Here is a 17,928-nt window from a genome sequence, read left to right on the forward strand (position 1 = left end):
CCACAAACAATATGTATTCACATGGCAGTCTAGGGTCTAATGAAGACTCCAGGCCTGCCGGAAAAGTATCCCTATCAGGCTGCACCTCTCTGGCACAGCATGCTGGTGATTGGCAGTGTAGCACTATCAGCATAATATACTGTACTGCATAAGCAGTACAGTGTATTATGGAAGAAATCAAAAGATCACTTCTTAAAGTCACCTTGTGCAACTAGTAAAAGGAAAAAATAAAATGTTAACATCTATTAAAATAAATAAAAAAACTTCAAGTTTAAGAAGCATTTCGATGAAACAAATTACAAAAATAAAATCCATACCATATATTTTGGAATTTCGACTTCAGTAATGACTCCCACTCGCATTATCATGTAATTTATACCGTACAGTGAATGCCATAAAAAATGCCACAATTGCTATTTTCTGCTTATTCGCAGGAATAAAAAATGATCAAAAAGTGTTATGTACTCCAAAAAGATACCAATGAAAACTAGGAGCTATCCATCCCACATTGCTTTGTAGAACAAAAAATAAAAAAAAAGTTATAGGTCGTGGGATGCACAATGCAAAAACATTAAAATTGTGCTGTTGTTTATGTCAAATAATGAGCGGCGCCAAATTTAAAACATTAAAACTCAATGGCAGTATTTGTGGGGGGGGTTTTCCCCATCCCCACATAAAGAGTTAATAAAGGTTAATCAGTAACAAGCACAAAAAAGCTTTGGCTCTTGGAATGTGACAATGAAAAAAAAATGCTTGGTCACTAGGGCCCAAAACAGGCTGGTCACTAACAGATTATATATGTATTTTTTTTTTTTTTCACTTACGTATCTGCGGGACCCATCATATTCACATCTCTCTATCTTCCCTAGGCTGCCATCAGAGTAGTAGAGTTTCTCTGCCGAGTGATCAATAGTCAGACCATTTGGAGTAACGATGTCCGTGCTGACAATGACTTGGGCATTTTTCCCAGAAAGGGTGGACCTCATGATACTTGGGTGTTGTTCATTCCAGTTAGTCCAAAACATTAAACTGAGAAGGAGAAATAGAGGAACATTTTAATATGAGATGGAAATGACAAATTCAGCTCAGACATATTTATATTACAGAGACGTAAAATGTGAATAAAGGGAATCATGCTTGGACAGTAAAAGAGAGCAATGCCAGAAAGCAAAAAAAAAAATGCTGAAAACTTACAAAAGATGTCTGGCAATCTAAATTTTCATACTTTGGGACTAGTTTTATAGGATGCCCAACCAGCTTTTTAGCTAGGTTTTTCTTCATCCGGGGCAAATATTACATTTTCCAGGATAGTCCTGATTTAAAAACCCTGATCAAGGAGTATGAGCTAGTGAGCATGTCTCCTGGCACCCAGCATCTGTGGCACATGCCCCACCATCCCTAATCTAGATGCGTTCTTGTTTTCAAATAAGTTTAAGAAAAATATCTAAAATTCCTCAAGATCATCTTAATTTAAATGCAGCGGCACAGTTCACAGAAAAGAGGGTTAAAATCTTATATTGCCAAATGATATATAATTTCTAACAATGAAGACAAATAGGTCCACACAGAGAGTTATATAGAAAAAAGCTAGAACATTTGCAAAGATGACTTTTTGCAAACTTACATCATTTATTTTCTTAAATATAGAAACATAGAATGTGTCGGCAGATAAGAACCATTTGGCCCATCTAGTCTGCCCAATATGAACTAGAGCAGGGATCAGCAACCTTCGGCACTCCAGCTGCTGTGAAACTACAACTCCCAGCATGGACATTTACTTGGCTGTTCTTGTAACTCCCATAGAAATGTAGAAATGATTCTGGGAATTGTAGTTTCTGAACAGCTGGAGTGCTGGAGGTTGCTGATCCTTGAACTAGAGCATTGAAAATGTATTTGCAAAGGTGGACACAACCTTTAAAGGGAATGTGTCATCAAAAAATGACCTATTCTTTAAATCAGATTTTTATGTTAAACATATTTTAGGGATTTTTGGGGATTTTTTTTTTTTTTTTTTACTTCTAATGTCTTTAATTATATATTTTTAAAAAAATCCTAAAAACATGCAGTTTTTACACTGGCCTCTAGGCTCAAAATATGTTAAGACTTTGTGTCTTTTCAAGACAGCTACATGGGCCAAAGACACAATGGAAAGCTGGGAACCCCAATGAATTCTATGGGAGACTTTTTAGGTATGCTCTATGACCTGTGCACAGGTCAGGAGGGAGCTGGTGATATCATATATAAGAAATGGTGGATCCTGTGTTTTCTATACAGAGCTGTTACTTTTCATTGTAATTCTGACAGTGACAGCTAATGATAAGTTACCTGCACAGAACAGGAAATCATGACATTATTATACCTAGAGGCCAGTGCGAAAATTGCAGGATTATATACATTTTTTACAAAAAAGATTGCGACTTGCAAAATAAAAATTGAAAATTACTTTAAAAAAAAAGCTGCCACTGGCTGACATAGAAATTACACAGGGGACTACTCCTATCTGCTTGCATCATCAAGAAATCGTTGATGGCCTTTCTCTGTTCATATAGTCGGTCCAACATATAGAGGGTGGAATTCCAACGGGTGGAAATGTTGCATATCAGCCTATGTCTGGAGATGCCATTCTGCCTGCTTTGCTGTGTATGAGTGGCTGAAGTGCATGCAAAATTTCCTGAGCACGCATGGCTCAACCCTCCTTGACCGAGCGCCAACACAATGTTCTTCCCGTTGTCGGTCACTATGGTTTCGATTTTGAGTTGTCGGGGAGAAAGCCAGGATTCAATTTCTTGACGAAGGACATGGAGCAGTTCCTCCCCTGTGTGACTCTGTTTGCTCAGGGAAACAAGGTGCAGAAGAGCGTGACACCACCATGCCCTGCACATGTGGCATGGTGGAGGGGCACTGTGACTTGTCCCTCCAGTGGAGGCTGCTGAGGACATAGTGGAGGATGAGGAGGCAGAGGCGGACATTGTCACAGGACCAACTTTGTGACAACGTGGAAGCGGAAGCGGAGTGACCTGGCCAAGTTTCTGGTGTGGCTGTGTAGGAACCACATTCACCTAGTGGGCCGTAAAGGACATGTATTGTTCCTGACTGTAGTTACAGCTTCACACGTCGGCTCAAGAACTGGCCCACCTTCTGTTCTACATATTTGTGCAGGGCTGGTACTGCCTTTTTTTCTCAAAGAAATGACAGCTTGGAAATCTCCACCTTGGCTCAGCACAAGCCATTAGTTCTCTGAAACTCCACCACTTGGAAAGGGAGGGACTGCATCACCAGCAACAGGGATAGGAACACATTCAGCTTCTGCACCATTGGATGCTTGCACAGATACTGCTGTCTCTTGGCAATCACTTCAGTGATCAATTGCTGACGGAATGACTGACGAGGAGTAGGAGGAGGAGGATCAGGAGCATCTGGACCAGCAGAAGATGGGAATGACAGACAGCTCGCTTCGGCTGAGGTGGTGGAGCCTTGACTGACTGAAACCGGGTGTGAGCCACTGGGTGATGAAGCAGTTGTTGCGGCAGGCTGGACCACCACATCAGAGCCACTGTTCTCCCAGGCCACTTTATGGTGACGCTGCATATGTTGACGTAGGGCCGTGGTGCCACCATTGGCACCCTGGCCATGCTTCACCTTCTGTTCACATATTCTACTTATGGCCATGTTAACCTCCTCCGGCGGATTAGCAAAAAACTGCCACACCACCGAGCAGTGCGATCGGCTTCATCATCATCGAGTAGTGTCTGCACGTCACTGATGTCCTCCTCAACGGTCTCTGGCTCAGGAGCCTGACCGCTCGCAACACCACCTCCCAAGCCACTCTCCTCATCACTACTTGCCCGCCTAGCGGAGTAAGCGGCACATGTCTCCTCCAGATCTTGGCTGGGCAGTAGCTGCTGACTGTCCTCTAGTAGCTTGTCTTCACTGTATAGTGAAGCTGAGCCCACATCATACAATACTTCTGTGGCTGAGGAAACAGAAAAAGACAGAGGCAGGTTGAGGACAGGTGAGGACACAGGGCCTGCTCCCGGGCCATTCCAACAAAGGGTTGTATCTGATAAGCCCACCGACTCTTGGCTGAGGGTGTCTGATGTCACTTGGGATGAAGTGGATGACCGAGTTAACCAATCAAGAACCGCTGGGTCGCTGGTCAACACACGACCGCTAGATAACACAGGGAAATCAGGATTCTCACTGAAACTCCTGCTGCCACGCCCCCTTACTCTGCTGCGACATCTGCCTGCGCCAGAAACATTTAGGCATCTGCCACTCCTCCGTGCTTGGCCTGGCACTTCTCTATCTGACATACTTTTAGCTGAACTAAATAAATTAAAAGCAAATTAAAACACCCCTAAATGCAACTATTTTTTTTCTTTTTGTACTGAAATAGGCCACTAAACGCAATCACACAAATAACAGCAACAGTGAAGTGCGTATATATTTTTCTTTCTGTACTGAAATAGGCCACTAAACACTTTCAACACATATAACTGCAGAAGTGAACTGAGAATATATTTTTATTTTTGTACTGAAATAGGCCACTAAATGCTTTCAACACAAATAATTGCAACAGTAAAATGCATATATATTTTTCTTTCTGTACTGAAATTAGCCACTTCACGTTTTCACCACATATAAGTAGCTAAAGTGAAATGCGTATATATTTTGATTTCTGTACTGATATAGGCCATGTAAGAAGGTACCTGGAATCATCGTGTATGGAAGGTATGTGTCACCGAGGTTCCTGGCCTCGGTGAAATAAGAGCCAGTATTTTTATAGTGTCAGCAGCAGCTATTGCTAATTGACACCTTGAGATTTAGCATGGCTGTCAAAGCTGATCCAGAACGGCTCTTGCTGGGAGTATTCAAAGTGCTGGGTGAGTGACTACTCCCCATGTTCCAGGACGGGTTTTGCCAGGCATAAAAACCAGCCAGCACTGCCAGGTGTGGATTTACCTCCCTCTGACAGTGGAGCTCATATTTTTCTTTTTGCACTAAAATAGGCCACTAAAGGCTTTTCAACATAGCACTTGCACCCCAATAACAAGAACAAATTGCTGGAATTGCAGAGCTGTAAAATGGCTATTTGGATGCCCAAATAATCTTTTCCTGCACTTGTAGATTACTTTACTAGCACATTCTGAGACACCTCTCCCTGCACTAAGATGCTGTGAAATGATTCCTCCCTATCCTTTCCCTGCACTTATAAATCATTTCTTCAGTTTTATTTTTCACAATTAGGTTTTTCCAATTGCTGTCCCTAGTGCCTTCTCACATCTGTCCCTGCACTCAGAACGCTGGAAAATGTCTGACTCTAAGATGGCCTCTGTATATATAGGGCTGTGACATCACAGGGATGGCTGGCTGCTGACTGGCTGCATGCATGTCAGTCTGGGTGATCCCGTCTTCCCAGACTTTCTTTCTCCATGTCCTCACACATGCAGCAGCCACTTTAGGAAAAATGTGATTCGTTACCACGAAGAGAAAGGAAATTTGCGTTAGTTGCGCATTGAATTTTTCCTGAAATTCAGATCGAATTCCACTTCGTCATCTTCGATTCACTCATCTCTACCGGGCAAAGTTTAAAAAAAGAAAATTAAGTGTGGCTTACTTTTTCAAATGAGGTGTGAATTTAAATTTACTTAGTGGAACACCATGTAAGGCCGAATGCACACGGCCATGGAACACGGACATGAGCGGTCTGTGGTATCCCGGCCTGGCCTCCAGCTAACAGCAGGAGCACACGGCATCATTGGTTGCTATGATGCCGTGAGCTTCATGCCGCCGCTGCACTACAGTAATACACTCATATGATCTATACGAGTGCATTACTGTAGTGCAGCGGCGGTATGAAGCCAATGGCGTCATAGCAACCAATGATGCCGTGCGCTCCTGCTGTCAGCAGGATGCCAGTCTGGGATACCACAGACCGCTCACGTATTAATTTGTTACCACGAAGAACGAGGAAATTCTGCTTCATGCTGAACAGAATTTGCCCTGAAATTTGTATTGAGGTCCACTTCGGATACTTCAATTCACTCAACCCCAGTCACAAGTAGTGTTTAGTGAAATAAAGTCAAAGGAATTGACTTTGATCCGAATTTCAGGAAACTAATATTTTTTTCTGAAATGGCAGTAAAAAACAAAAAAAATACATACTCACCAATTTGCGTGCGGAGAGGCTGTCGCGGCCATCTTGATTGAAGAAACCGCACAAAATCATACACGGTGACATTAGAGCTCTGGCCTGGCACAGTGACATCATCAGTTATGAAGTCACCCTGCCCGACCAGTGTAATGACGTCATCACGTCAACGTAAGAGATTTCGTGTGGTTTCTTCAATTAACATGGCCACGACGGCCTCTCCCCGATCAAACGGATGAGGGGAGTATGTATTTTTTTTAACCCTGATTAACCCCTGAAAGGCCTCAATTTTAATGTCAGATGCTGCAATCAGCCATAAATGCGGCATCTTAGGGGTTCAATGATGGTGGAGAGACACTTGTTTGTAGCTGTTCTTTGCCCAATTGGTGTAGATCTAGAACAATTTATTAAATCAAGGTGTCCTAATAGGGTGCTACAAAATGGGTTTTCAAACAGGACAAACCCTTGAAGATATTTGGTTTCTTGGTTCGAGCCACAGTGAGAACCATACAACATTGACGATAATGGACTTTATTAGATACCAGTTCTAGCCCGTGCTGATCTTCATGCCCCAGTGGTGCCTTTTCTCTGAATTGCTAACCAGTGCTGTAAATGGTATATTCTCATTGACGGGTCCATTCTCAAAATTAAGAGCATCTGAGAAATTGTTTCATTTAGGATGTCATCAGGACGTTACACATAGTGCTATATGTTTGGTCCTCATGGGTACATGGGGAGCTGCACCGTATGTTACATAACGAATGACCCTTAAACTTCACATTTGTTTTACTGTCAGGAATAACATTAGACTAAATGAAGAGATGTTTTGCTTGAACGGATTGACGTGATTAGTCTTTGACAAACACATAGCTCTTCTGCACACGAGAAAAGTGACAACGGATCATTAGGCTTTAAACTGATAGCACAAAAGAGCTGACATGGCTACTGTAGACCCTGATAGAATTGATGCACCTTGAATACCTTGGAGACCAAATCAGATATCTATCCTTTCCACAGTTCTGATTCTCCTATGGTAAGTACATTTGGCTGACTAAATACATGGGAAATATACACAGTTACAAGCTCATTATATAAAGCTCTCTAATGTATTTATTAACATGCCGAAAAGAGGAAATGGAGGGCTGGGGACATTAATCATTCATACTACTATACTATTGTTATATTACTTTTAATTTTGTCAGTAAAGAACAGTAATCTTTTAGACTTAGTCTACAAATTCTATTCTAGTAGATAGGGACAGTTTTATAGTAATTAATTTTTTATACAGTGGAAGAATAAGTATTAAAGTAGTTATAATCTTATACATTGGAGACAGTATTATAGTTGTTATATTTGTGTACATAGGAGGCAGTATTATAGTAGTTATATTCTTGTACATAGGAGCAGTATTATAGTAGTTATATTCTTGTACATAGGAGCAGTATTATAGTAGTTATATTCTTGTACATAGGAGCAGTATTATAGTAGTTATATTATTGTACATAGACTATCAGTATTATAGTAGTTATATTCTTGTACATAGGAGCAGTATTATAGTAGTTATATTCTTGTACATAGGAGGCAGTATTATAGTAGATATATTCTTGTACATAGGAGCAGTATTATAGTAGTTATAATCTTGTACATAGGAGCAGTATTATAGTAGTTAAATTCTTGTAAATAGGAGGTAGTATTATAGTAGTTATATTCTTGTAAATAGGAGGCAGTATTATAGTAGTCATATTCTTGTACATAGGAGGCAGTATTATAGTAGTTATATTCTTGTACATAGGAGCAGTAGTATAGTAGTTATATTCTTGTACATAGGAGCAGTATTATAGTAGTTAAATTCTTGTAAATAGGAGGTAGTATTATAGTAGTTATATTCTTGTACATAGGAGGCAGTATTATAGTAGTTATATTCTTGTACATAGGAGCAGTATTATAGTAGTTATATTCTTGTACATAGGAGGCAGTATTATAGTAGATATATTCTTGTACATAGGAGCAGTATTATAGTAGTTATATTCTTGTACATAGGAGCAGTATTATAGTAGTTAAATTCTTGTAAATAGGAGGTAGTATTATAGTAGTTATATTCTTGTAAATCGGAGGGAGTATTATAAAAGTTATATTCTTGTACATAGGAGCAGTCTTATAGTAGTTTTATTCTTGTACATAGGAGCAGTATTATAGTAGTTAAATTCTTGTACATAGGCACAGTATTATAGTAGTTATATTATTGTACATAGGAACAGTATTATAGTAGTTATTTTATTGCACATAGGACCAGAATTATAGTATCAGTAGTTATTTTCTTGTACATAGGAGCAGTATTGTAGTAGTTAAATTCTTGTACATAGGCACAGTATTATAGTAGTTATATTATTGTACATAGGAACAGTATTATAGTAGTTATTTTATTGCACATAGGACCAGAATTATAGTATCAGTAGTTATTTTCTTGTACATAGGAGCAGTATTGTAGTAGTTATATTCTTGTGCATTGTGGCAGTATTTTAGTAATTATATTATGTACATAGGTGGTAGTTTTATAGGAGTTATATTTATGTACTGTACATAATTGGTAGTATAATAGTTATAGTAGTTTTCATAGTAATTAGATTTTATTTATATAGGTGGGAGTATCATCATATATCAGTACTCTTGTCTATAGGTAGCAGTATTATAGTAGTTATATGTTTCTTCATAGGGAGTACATTATGATTATCAGGTCTGACATTAGAGGGGTGGTCTAGGTTCACTGACAAGGGTCTGCTTTTCTGGGGGGGGGGGGGGGAAACATACTTGACCATGAGTGTGTCAGACACATTCACTTGAATGCAGACATTAAGGAAGTCTTTCACAATCATTAAGCAACAATTTTAGCATCTAGTGCTCATAAGGTACTTAAAGCAAACATCTGATTATTTCTCACAACATATTTCACAAGGTAACTTCAAAGACTAAATTCAAGACATAAGTAGCAAACAAGGTATAAGAGAATGAATATATTTGGCCTTCTTTAAATCCTGGCAGATGTTACTTGGCCAACTGCTATAAATATGCATTCTCTGGGAAAAGGTTACGTGTAAATATCCTTTAAATTGCTCCTGTATCTGGAGAAACATCTGTCTGAGGAAAGATTATAGCACTTAAGCTAAAGTTGTAAGGCATAAATTAAATAAGATCTCAGAGCATTTGCATACTTTTGGCATTCATCGAGTGCTAAAACATGGGGGTGGTCATCCTCAGACATGGTGATAACAGCCTGCCTGTTGAAGGCCCCTCTCCGACTCTGGTCTACAGTATGGCGTGTGATGGATGAGGTAGTAGAGCTTGTCCAGTAGAGAGTATCCCAGGCTCGGTGATAAGCCAGACCTTCCACAGAGCCCACATCTGTCAAGTAAACACAACAGAAAAATTAGATTACTTCCTGCTGTTCGATAACCTTAGGAAGCCGTGTAATATTTCATTTGTAATGTCTCCATTTGGTCTCAACTGTGCCAAAAAAAATCTAAAAAAACAGACATTTAGCTGCCAAATTGATGATAGTAAGTTGAATCCATTTAGATTAACAGATTACTATTTAATTTTTAGTAAAATCCAACCTTATACCGTATTTATCGGCGTATAACACGCACAGGCGTATAACACGCACCTTCATTTTAAGAGGGAAATTTCAGGAAAAAAAGAAAAAAAGGGTAGCTCAGAACTTTTTTTTAAATTAATATTATTACCACTTATAAGGTAAATAATGTAAAAGGATGACACTTATGGGGCTCTGTGGATGACACTTATGTCATCCACAGATCCCCATAAGTGTCATCTACAGATCCCCCATCAGATGGATCAGTGTGGAGAGAGGAGGCGGGGACACTCATGGCGGGGCCCGGTGCAGTGACTCTACTCTAATACACCGGGCCCCGCAACTGTTAAACATTTAATCTGATCTCTTGTAGACGCGCTGTACGGTACTTACTGTAGTACCGGAGTTATAACATTAAGACGGCGCAGACCGGCATCTCCCTCGGTCATGCGCCGCCTGTCTCAGCTCCCTCCTGATGCGCTGCCTGCCCCAGCTCCCTCCTCATGCGCCGCCTGCCCCAGCTCCCTCCTCATGCGCCGCCTGCCTGCTTATCTCACTTTATGAATGAACAGGCAGGCGGCGCATGACAGAGTGAGCTGGGGCAGGCGCCGCATGACAGAGGGAGCTGGGACAGGCGGCGCATGAGGAGGGAGCTGCGGCAGGCGCTGCGCCGTCTTAATGTTATACCTCCGGTATGTAAAAACATGGCTTCTTAACATTATATCGGCGTATAACACGCATACATCATTTTCCCCCTATTTTCAGGGGGAAAAAGTGCGTGTTATACGCCGATAAATACGGTAATTAAAAAAAGAAATGGGTTTGAAATGTTAACCGGTGTCTGTGACCTGGAGATCATTGTTAAACCAGAAACAATGCCTTGTAGGTCTAGCTTAGATAATTGTAATGATACCTTTCACTTAGTGATCCATTGCTTCATTCTGGAGAAATAGTACTAAATATTATGCAAATTAGCACTTAAGTGCTCCATGGGTGGGCTCAAGCAACTATGTGCTCTATTGGGGCTCCTGCTTCTTCTTCCAGACCCTCCTTCTCCTTCTTGTTTGATAGGACCAGGTGAAATGACCATGCAGGAACCTGGTCCTGTCAAGAAGAAGAAGGGAGATGGGGCTGATGGAGGAAACAAGAGGAGTGAAGGTGCACAGAGTGGCTTGAGCCCACCCTCGGTGCACTTAACTGATCATTTGCATATAGATTAAAACTTTAAAGTACTTTTTCTCTAGAATAATGCAATGAAGAGCTAAATGAAAGGTATCATTACCTTCAGCTGAGCTAGCTCTGAACAATTATGGTATATAGATTATTGTGGATCACAATGGATTTATTGGAGTAAAGATGTTGACCCATCTAAGACATTGATGACATAGTATTTGGATATGTCATTAATGTTAGAAAGGTGCAGGTCCTACCTCTGGGACCCACTTCTATCTAGACAACGGGGTCTCTGAAGTGAAGGAAAGCACATTGTTTATTCTAGCAATATGCTATCAATGCCCCAGATGGAAATACCCATTTAAGTGTCTTTAATGTTGAATTTATTTTTTGGTGTTTATGTTTTGAGAATATATTATCTAATTTTATTACTGCTTCATTGGTCAAAAAAATAACAGTATGTAAATTATACAATGAAAACTGTATCCCCTCTGTTGCCCTTGATAAAGCTGCACTTCGGGTATTCAAATGCCCCCTCTTCTGTCCGCCACCCTTTATCTAAGTCATTATTTGCAATGGGAAAATTTAAGTGATTTTCAAGGAAATACTAAATTTGATGGCTGGAAGTCAAATTTATGCCTTGGATTTACATGCATATTCTCAAGAGGATTAGCTCCATTGAAGTTCAATGAACCTGATCAGTGGCTTTTCAATGAGGAAAGATGAAAATTCTACAGATTATAAAATCCATTAGATGATAATGGAAACAGGCAAAATGAGGCATTGGCACCCATCGGTGGTGGAATCTCTGATCCAAATTCTGGACAGAATCCACAACATGTGAACATACTATAATGCAGTCCAAAATATAAGAGTGAATCTGGATTGCACATCCTCATACTATGTTTTCATCTAATACCTGCTTCTCAGCATAATTAACATCGCTTCTCAGAGCAATTAATAGTATAACGCCCCCTATGTTGCATGCTTTACATGAGACATTAGTATACATTTTGATCAAAAAGAATAGGCTTACTCACTACGGCAAGGTTACCTCCTCAAATGGTAACCTACTCTATATTTGGCGCAGTGCTGCGCGGCAACCACCGACTCCTCAGCACCGCACCAGGAAGCGGCGGGACCTGGCAGCCAAACAGTGCCTGGCAAAGCCACCCTGGCACGGGGCCCGACCAACCCACCAGCACTGCACCATGTGAACAGTTGTCAAAGCTCACCTTATCACATGCTATCAGGAACTGCAACTGAGAGGTAGTAGGGATTTGTAAATCCTTATGCAGACTCCTGCTAATTAAAATCACCTGGACTGAATGGGGAGGAGTGCTGGTATCAGAGAGGAAAAACGGGACAGATTCTCCAAAACATATCCAAAATATAAGAGTGAATCTCAGCATAATTAACATCTCTTCTCAGCGCAATTAATGGTATAACGCCCCCTATGTTGCATGTTATACATGAGGCATTAGTATACATTTTGATCAAAAGCTTAGGCCCACTCACCACGACAAGGTTGCCCCCTCCAGTGGGAACCTACTCTACATTTGGCGCTGAGCTGCTGCAGGACCCAGCAGCTAAACAGCGCCCCGCTGCTTGGTAAAGCCACTCTGGCACTATTGGTTGAGGGGTCCCGCCGCTTGCTGGTGCGGTGCTGCGGATATGTTTTGGAGAATCTGTCCCTTTTTTCCTCTCTGGTATCAGCACTCCTCCCAATTTGGTCCAGGTGATTTTAATTAGCAGGTGTCTGCATAAGGGTTTTCTGAGCGCATGTGATAAGGTGAGCTTTGACAACTGTTCACATGGTGCGGTGCTGTCCCTTTGTTGCTTTGGTGCTGTGCTGGTGGGTTGGTGGGACCCAGTATCAGGGTGGCTTTGCCAAGCAGCAGGGGCGCTGTTTGGCTGCTGGGTCCCGCCGATTGCTGGTGCGGTTCTGTGGTGTTGGTGGTCGCCGCGCAGCACTGCACCAAATTTTGAGTAGGTTCCCACTCGAGGAGGAAACCTTGTCGTGGTGAGTGGGCCTATGCTTTTTGATCAAAATGTATACTTCTGCCTCATGTATAGCAACATAGGGGGCGTTATACCATTACTTGCGCTTTGAAGCAATGTTAATTATCCTGAGAAGCAGTTATTAGATCAAAACATAGTATGAGCGATTCAGATTCACTCTTATATTTTGGATACCATAATGCAGTGTCACACACAGACTGAGGCAGAGAGATGGTAACGTAATTGCCCCTCCACTCTCCCCCTCTCACAGCATGAGCTTCACATAGACACTAAGGAAAGGATGCTACTGCTTCATCTCCCTCTTCTCCCCTCCACCCCAACCTCAGACAATAAATATTGTTTCACTATAGATGGATTTCTCTTAGGATTTAATGGATTTCTGAAAATTTAGAGTATTCCTCCAGGCCCAGATAGGAGAACTACATGCCGCTTGAAGGTGATGCTACTTTCCTCAAGTAATAAATACTGTATTACACAATTTCATGTAGTCGCCCAAAAAATATATGTATATGCCAAAAAATATAATGACAGGTACATTTTTATTCAGTACTTCATAACTCAATATCCTACAGATAGTTATTTTCTTATATTAACAGATACAGAAATCTAATTAACTATGAGCCGCCAGTATTTTAATATCATCGGCTCAGTTTTGCTGTGGACATTTTTGATGAAACATGTCAGATTCCAGGATATTATTAATACAACAGAGAACATTTCTCAAAAGGTCTTCTTTTTTTTTGCAACTAAAACACTTGACATTTATTAATATAATGACACGGGCGGGCAGGACTTAACACAAATTTGTTATTTTAGCACTTATGCAAAAAGCCTAGCCTCAAAGTAAATGACCTTCATCTTAACAGTTTATAACTGTATGAGAAAGTCCAAGACCTGAATGAATCTGTGAAGTACAGATTCATTATTCCTGACGCTTCCTAAACCTTTCTTTCAAAATGACTTTGACAGATTCTCATCCGCTGATACTTTCATGCCAAGTCAGCAAGAAGCCACTTGTACCACCACAGAGATGAAACAGATGTTACTTTATCTTATATTCTTTGTAATTTGAGTGATAACTACAGCAGCTACTCTGCGTGGGATAAAAAGTAATAGAAAAAAAGTAAAAAAACAAAAATATTGGGGGCCTGCAACATTTATTAAGGCTGGCATATTACACACTGGTCTTAAAAAGTTTTTCTGGGATCTATATATTGATCACCTATCCTCAAGATAGGTTATCACTATAATATTGGCAGGGGTCCACCTACCGTCATTGCCAATTAAATACTTAAAGAGTCTCCATAAGCGCCATGGCCTCCTCGCAGCTTACCATGCACAGCGTCATCCATTGTATAGCGCCCGTGCTTGGATTGAAGTTGAGCCTCAGATTTCCCCAAAAAGGTCAAATAAAATTATGGGCAAGCAAGGCAAAATTATGGGCAAACTTAGCAACTGTTTGACGCCAGTTTTCTTGCATAAAATGTTTGATGAATGTCCTCAATTGACTATTTATTGAATATATATACCTGCCTGTTATCATTAATCCCCATCCTTAATATTATATCACACTTGACTCTTATAGTTATACATAGAATAGGTAGAATACATGTGTGTGATGGATAGAGGGAAGGTTATTCTTCAATTAGGTGATGAATCAGAGGTAGACCTCTATTTCTAGCAAACCGAGGACGGTATTTCCAACAACATAGGTTTTCTGCATGATGTCCTATTAAAGGGCTTCTGTCAGCCCACTAAACCGTTATATTTTTTTTTTGGTTAAGAAATAATCCCTACACTTTGTAGATGTGACGTCATTGGCGCAGGCGCATTGAGGATGGAGCAGCCGAGAGAGCGGCCGCCTCTCAGTGCGCCTGCGCCGATTAAAGACAGGTATGGCGCAGGCGCGATATTTGGAATTCAAACAGGGCCAGCAGAGAACGATTCCGTTCCCTGGCCCTGTCAATCACACAGCAGAGGGGGCGTCATTAGGAGCGGAGGATGCGGCTGCTACCAGCAAGTAGCCGCCCTACTTGCTGGTAGCAAGGTAATTTACATATTATAAAAATAGCTTTTTAACTAAATCTACTGAACCAAAATGAATATTTAGCTTATGTATAGGGAGCTCGCAGTGTAGGGATTATTATTAACCAAAAAAAAAAAAAAAACGGTTTAGTGGGCTGACAGAAGCCCTTTAAAGATTAAATTGTTTGTGCCATTGTATTCATCAATAAGACCTGAAACTGCCACTGAAGGAGGAGTGCATGACCAATTGGACAAAATCCAGGTACTCAACCCCTAGTATAATAATTGCCATTTTGTTTACGATCATTGTTCACTTTCTGAGCAAATTTTCATCTTGCTTATTTTAAACCATCTTTTTAGTTGCTTCCTATCAGACTAAATAGAAAAATATGCATTGATCTACACCTCAAAAATGAACATCCTATTGATCCTGAAAAAGAGAATATCAAAACGAGCAATGTTTTTTCTTCCAGTTTACTTATCCAATAAAAATCTTATCTATATATTGAAGGGTTATTCCTGGACTGCAATACAGAAAGACAATCCTTTACATAGGTCATCAGTATAAGATAGAGGTGGTTCTGACACCTGGCACGCTTGCCAATTAGTTGACTGATGGGGCCTTATTTGTGGTGGTGTCTGTGTCTGTAATTGTAGCTCCCTGCACTACAGTTCCATTGGAGCAACCTATATAATGCGATACAATGAAGACAACGTCAAACCCTCAGCAATATAATATATGGTACAGTGGTGGGATCATTGTGTCAACTAACAGATTTAACTTTGTGCAAATCCTAAGGGTGTTATTCTGTGAGTCCCCTAATTTTCACCCTTTAACTCCTGTACAGAGATCTGGAATTTGCTGCAAGAGAACCACCAGGACACTATCTCTTGAAGAAGTCTCTGTATGATTGACAGCTGACCCACAGGTGTCAACGTTACTGATGTAGGGCACCAAGGGACCAGGCGGAACCATATTCAGGAAAAGGCCAAGGCCAGGGCAGATACAGTAAATGGTCCAAGTTCAAGCCATACAGCTAAGAGTCAATACGGAGGTGAAGCACTGGTCAGGTCAGAATCCAGTCAACAGGCAGAAAGTTGGTACTTGGGCAGACAACTGAACAAACATGTTTGCAGGGTACAAGCACAGGGGAAGGCGCTTTAAGTATCCCAAGTTTTGCAGCCATTGGCTGATGAATATTAGGGTGTGCACATTCTGGCCCTATAAGGGCCAGAGGGATCGCACATGAACACCCTATGGGCAGAGGAGGAGAGCTCCGAGGAGGCGAGCTATTGTCGGCCCACAGACCAGATGATTAGCAGAAGGCTGGTCCAGGCCGACCAGGCAAGGTAGGCAGAACAGAAGCGACCAAGAGCCGTTGCTGTAACAGTATTGAAAACCATTAATACTGAAGTTCTGGAGAACCCCTTTAAAAAACACTTATGGATTCACCTAAGGGATTCTTTTCTTAGAGGAAATATATGGTCACAGCTAATCACATGGGTTTCAGTATCTGGATCAATACTGATCAGCTGAGCCTTGGCAAGTTTTTATTCAAGGAGTGTTAGGGCAATGTTTTTTCATGAAACCTGTCCTCTTTAAGTTAGCAAGTCTATAAAATGCACTAGTAACACTGATTGGGCAGACGAGATGGGCCAAATGGTTCTTATCTGCCGACACATTCTATAAGTGGTTGCAATGGGACACAGTGGTTCCTATATGTCACAGTTGTGTATTTTTACATTAAACCTTACTCCAACAGTTGATCTTTTTTGGTTTTACTACTTAATCTGATGCATTGATTTGCACCTAAAACAGACATTCTTTTAAAACATTGTGATGGGAGATGCCGATTAGATTATGCTTGGACCATATAGCAGCTGTATTAATTTTATGATATCTATTATGGTGAGAGAACTTCTTTAAGTGGAGATACCTCAGGTTACAAATTTTATTTTTATTTTTTACAGTATGGTCTTAATAAATCATACTCATTTTGGGGATCCAGATATTTTTTCCTTGCTCAGGACAGTCTTTGGTCATTTGTCATTTATTGCCATTGTGCAGTGGTGTATCTGTAGAAAGAATCCAATATGTGAGATCCGCATACCACGTTCGTATGAGCCAACTTAAACATGGCTGCCTTGCGGAAAACACCCTTATTTAATTAAAGATATGCATATATTTGGAGAGATTATTCAAATTCAGAATATTTTACTTCTATTTAGACAAATATGTGTAGCGTTTCAACCCAAACTGAGATCTTTTCAAGCTTGAGAAAGACCTCACAAGTGGTTGAAATATTGCATATACATTTGTGTGAATAAAAGGGAAATATTCTGGTTTGGAGTCCATCCAGCTCTCATTTTGTATCTATACAAGGTGTAGAAGTTGAATTGTTTCCTGTGATTTAGAGGGCCCAATGGGCATTTAAGAACATGGTGATTGCTGTATAATTTTCTTTATGGTCTATAAGTTTCACGGTATACTTCTGTTAGACACAAGACACAACTGAAAAGCAAAAAAAAAAAACATACTGCAGAAAATGCAATTCAACCCAACCTTAGTGCTCATGCATATAGCCCTATTACACCTTTATTTTTTATGGAGCCATAATCTAGCTGCCATAGTGCATGAAGGCATTACTGTACCTCTGCATGCCTCAGGTTTCATGGCATATTCCATGAGACTCTGTATGTATGGAGGTAGAAGCATAGTTTCTAGGGAAGTGTAATGCAGTGGATGTGGCCCCATTGTTTTATTGAACAGATTTTACTTAAGGCCTCTTCTAAGGACATTTTTAAAGAGCCCCCTGTTCTTCACCCTTAAACCCCTATACAGGAACCAACAGGCCAAAAGTTGAGGTAGGTAGCACAGGGTGAATATATGAGAGTCAGGCATAGGTCAGGTCAGCGAGCAGAGTGTCACAGGCAGCCCAGGGTGAATATATGAGAGTCAGGCAGAGGT

General features: G+C 40.6%; 1 protein-coding gene across 1 annotated transcript in view; it reads right to left on the reverse strand.

Annotated features, from left to right (window-relative positions):
- The window catches only part of LRP1B (LDL receptor related protein 1B), a 1,294,122-nt gene that overhangs the window by 280,358 nt on the left and 995,836 nt on the right, over positions 1-17,928 (reverse strand). The window contains 2 exon segments of the mRNA XM_044303104.1: positions 825-1,029; positions 9,361-9,550. Coding sequence (XP_044159039.1) covers positions 825-1,029; positions 9,361-9,550 — 395 coding nt within the window.

This window comes from Bufo gargarizans, chromosome 8 (genome assembly GCF_014858855.1).
Source record: "Bufo gargarizans isolate SCDJY-AF-19 chromosome 8, ASM1485885v1, whole genome shotgun sequence".
Classification (NCBI taxonomy): domain Eukaryota; kingdom Metazoa; phylum Chordata; class Amphibia; order Anura; family Bufonidae; genus Bufo; species Bufo gargarizans.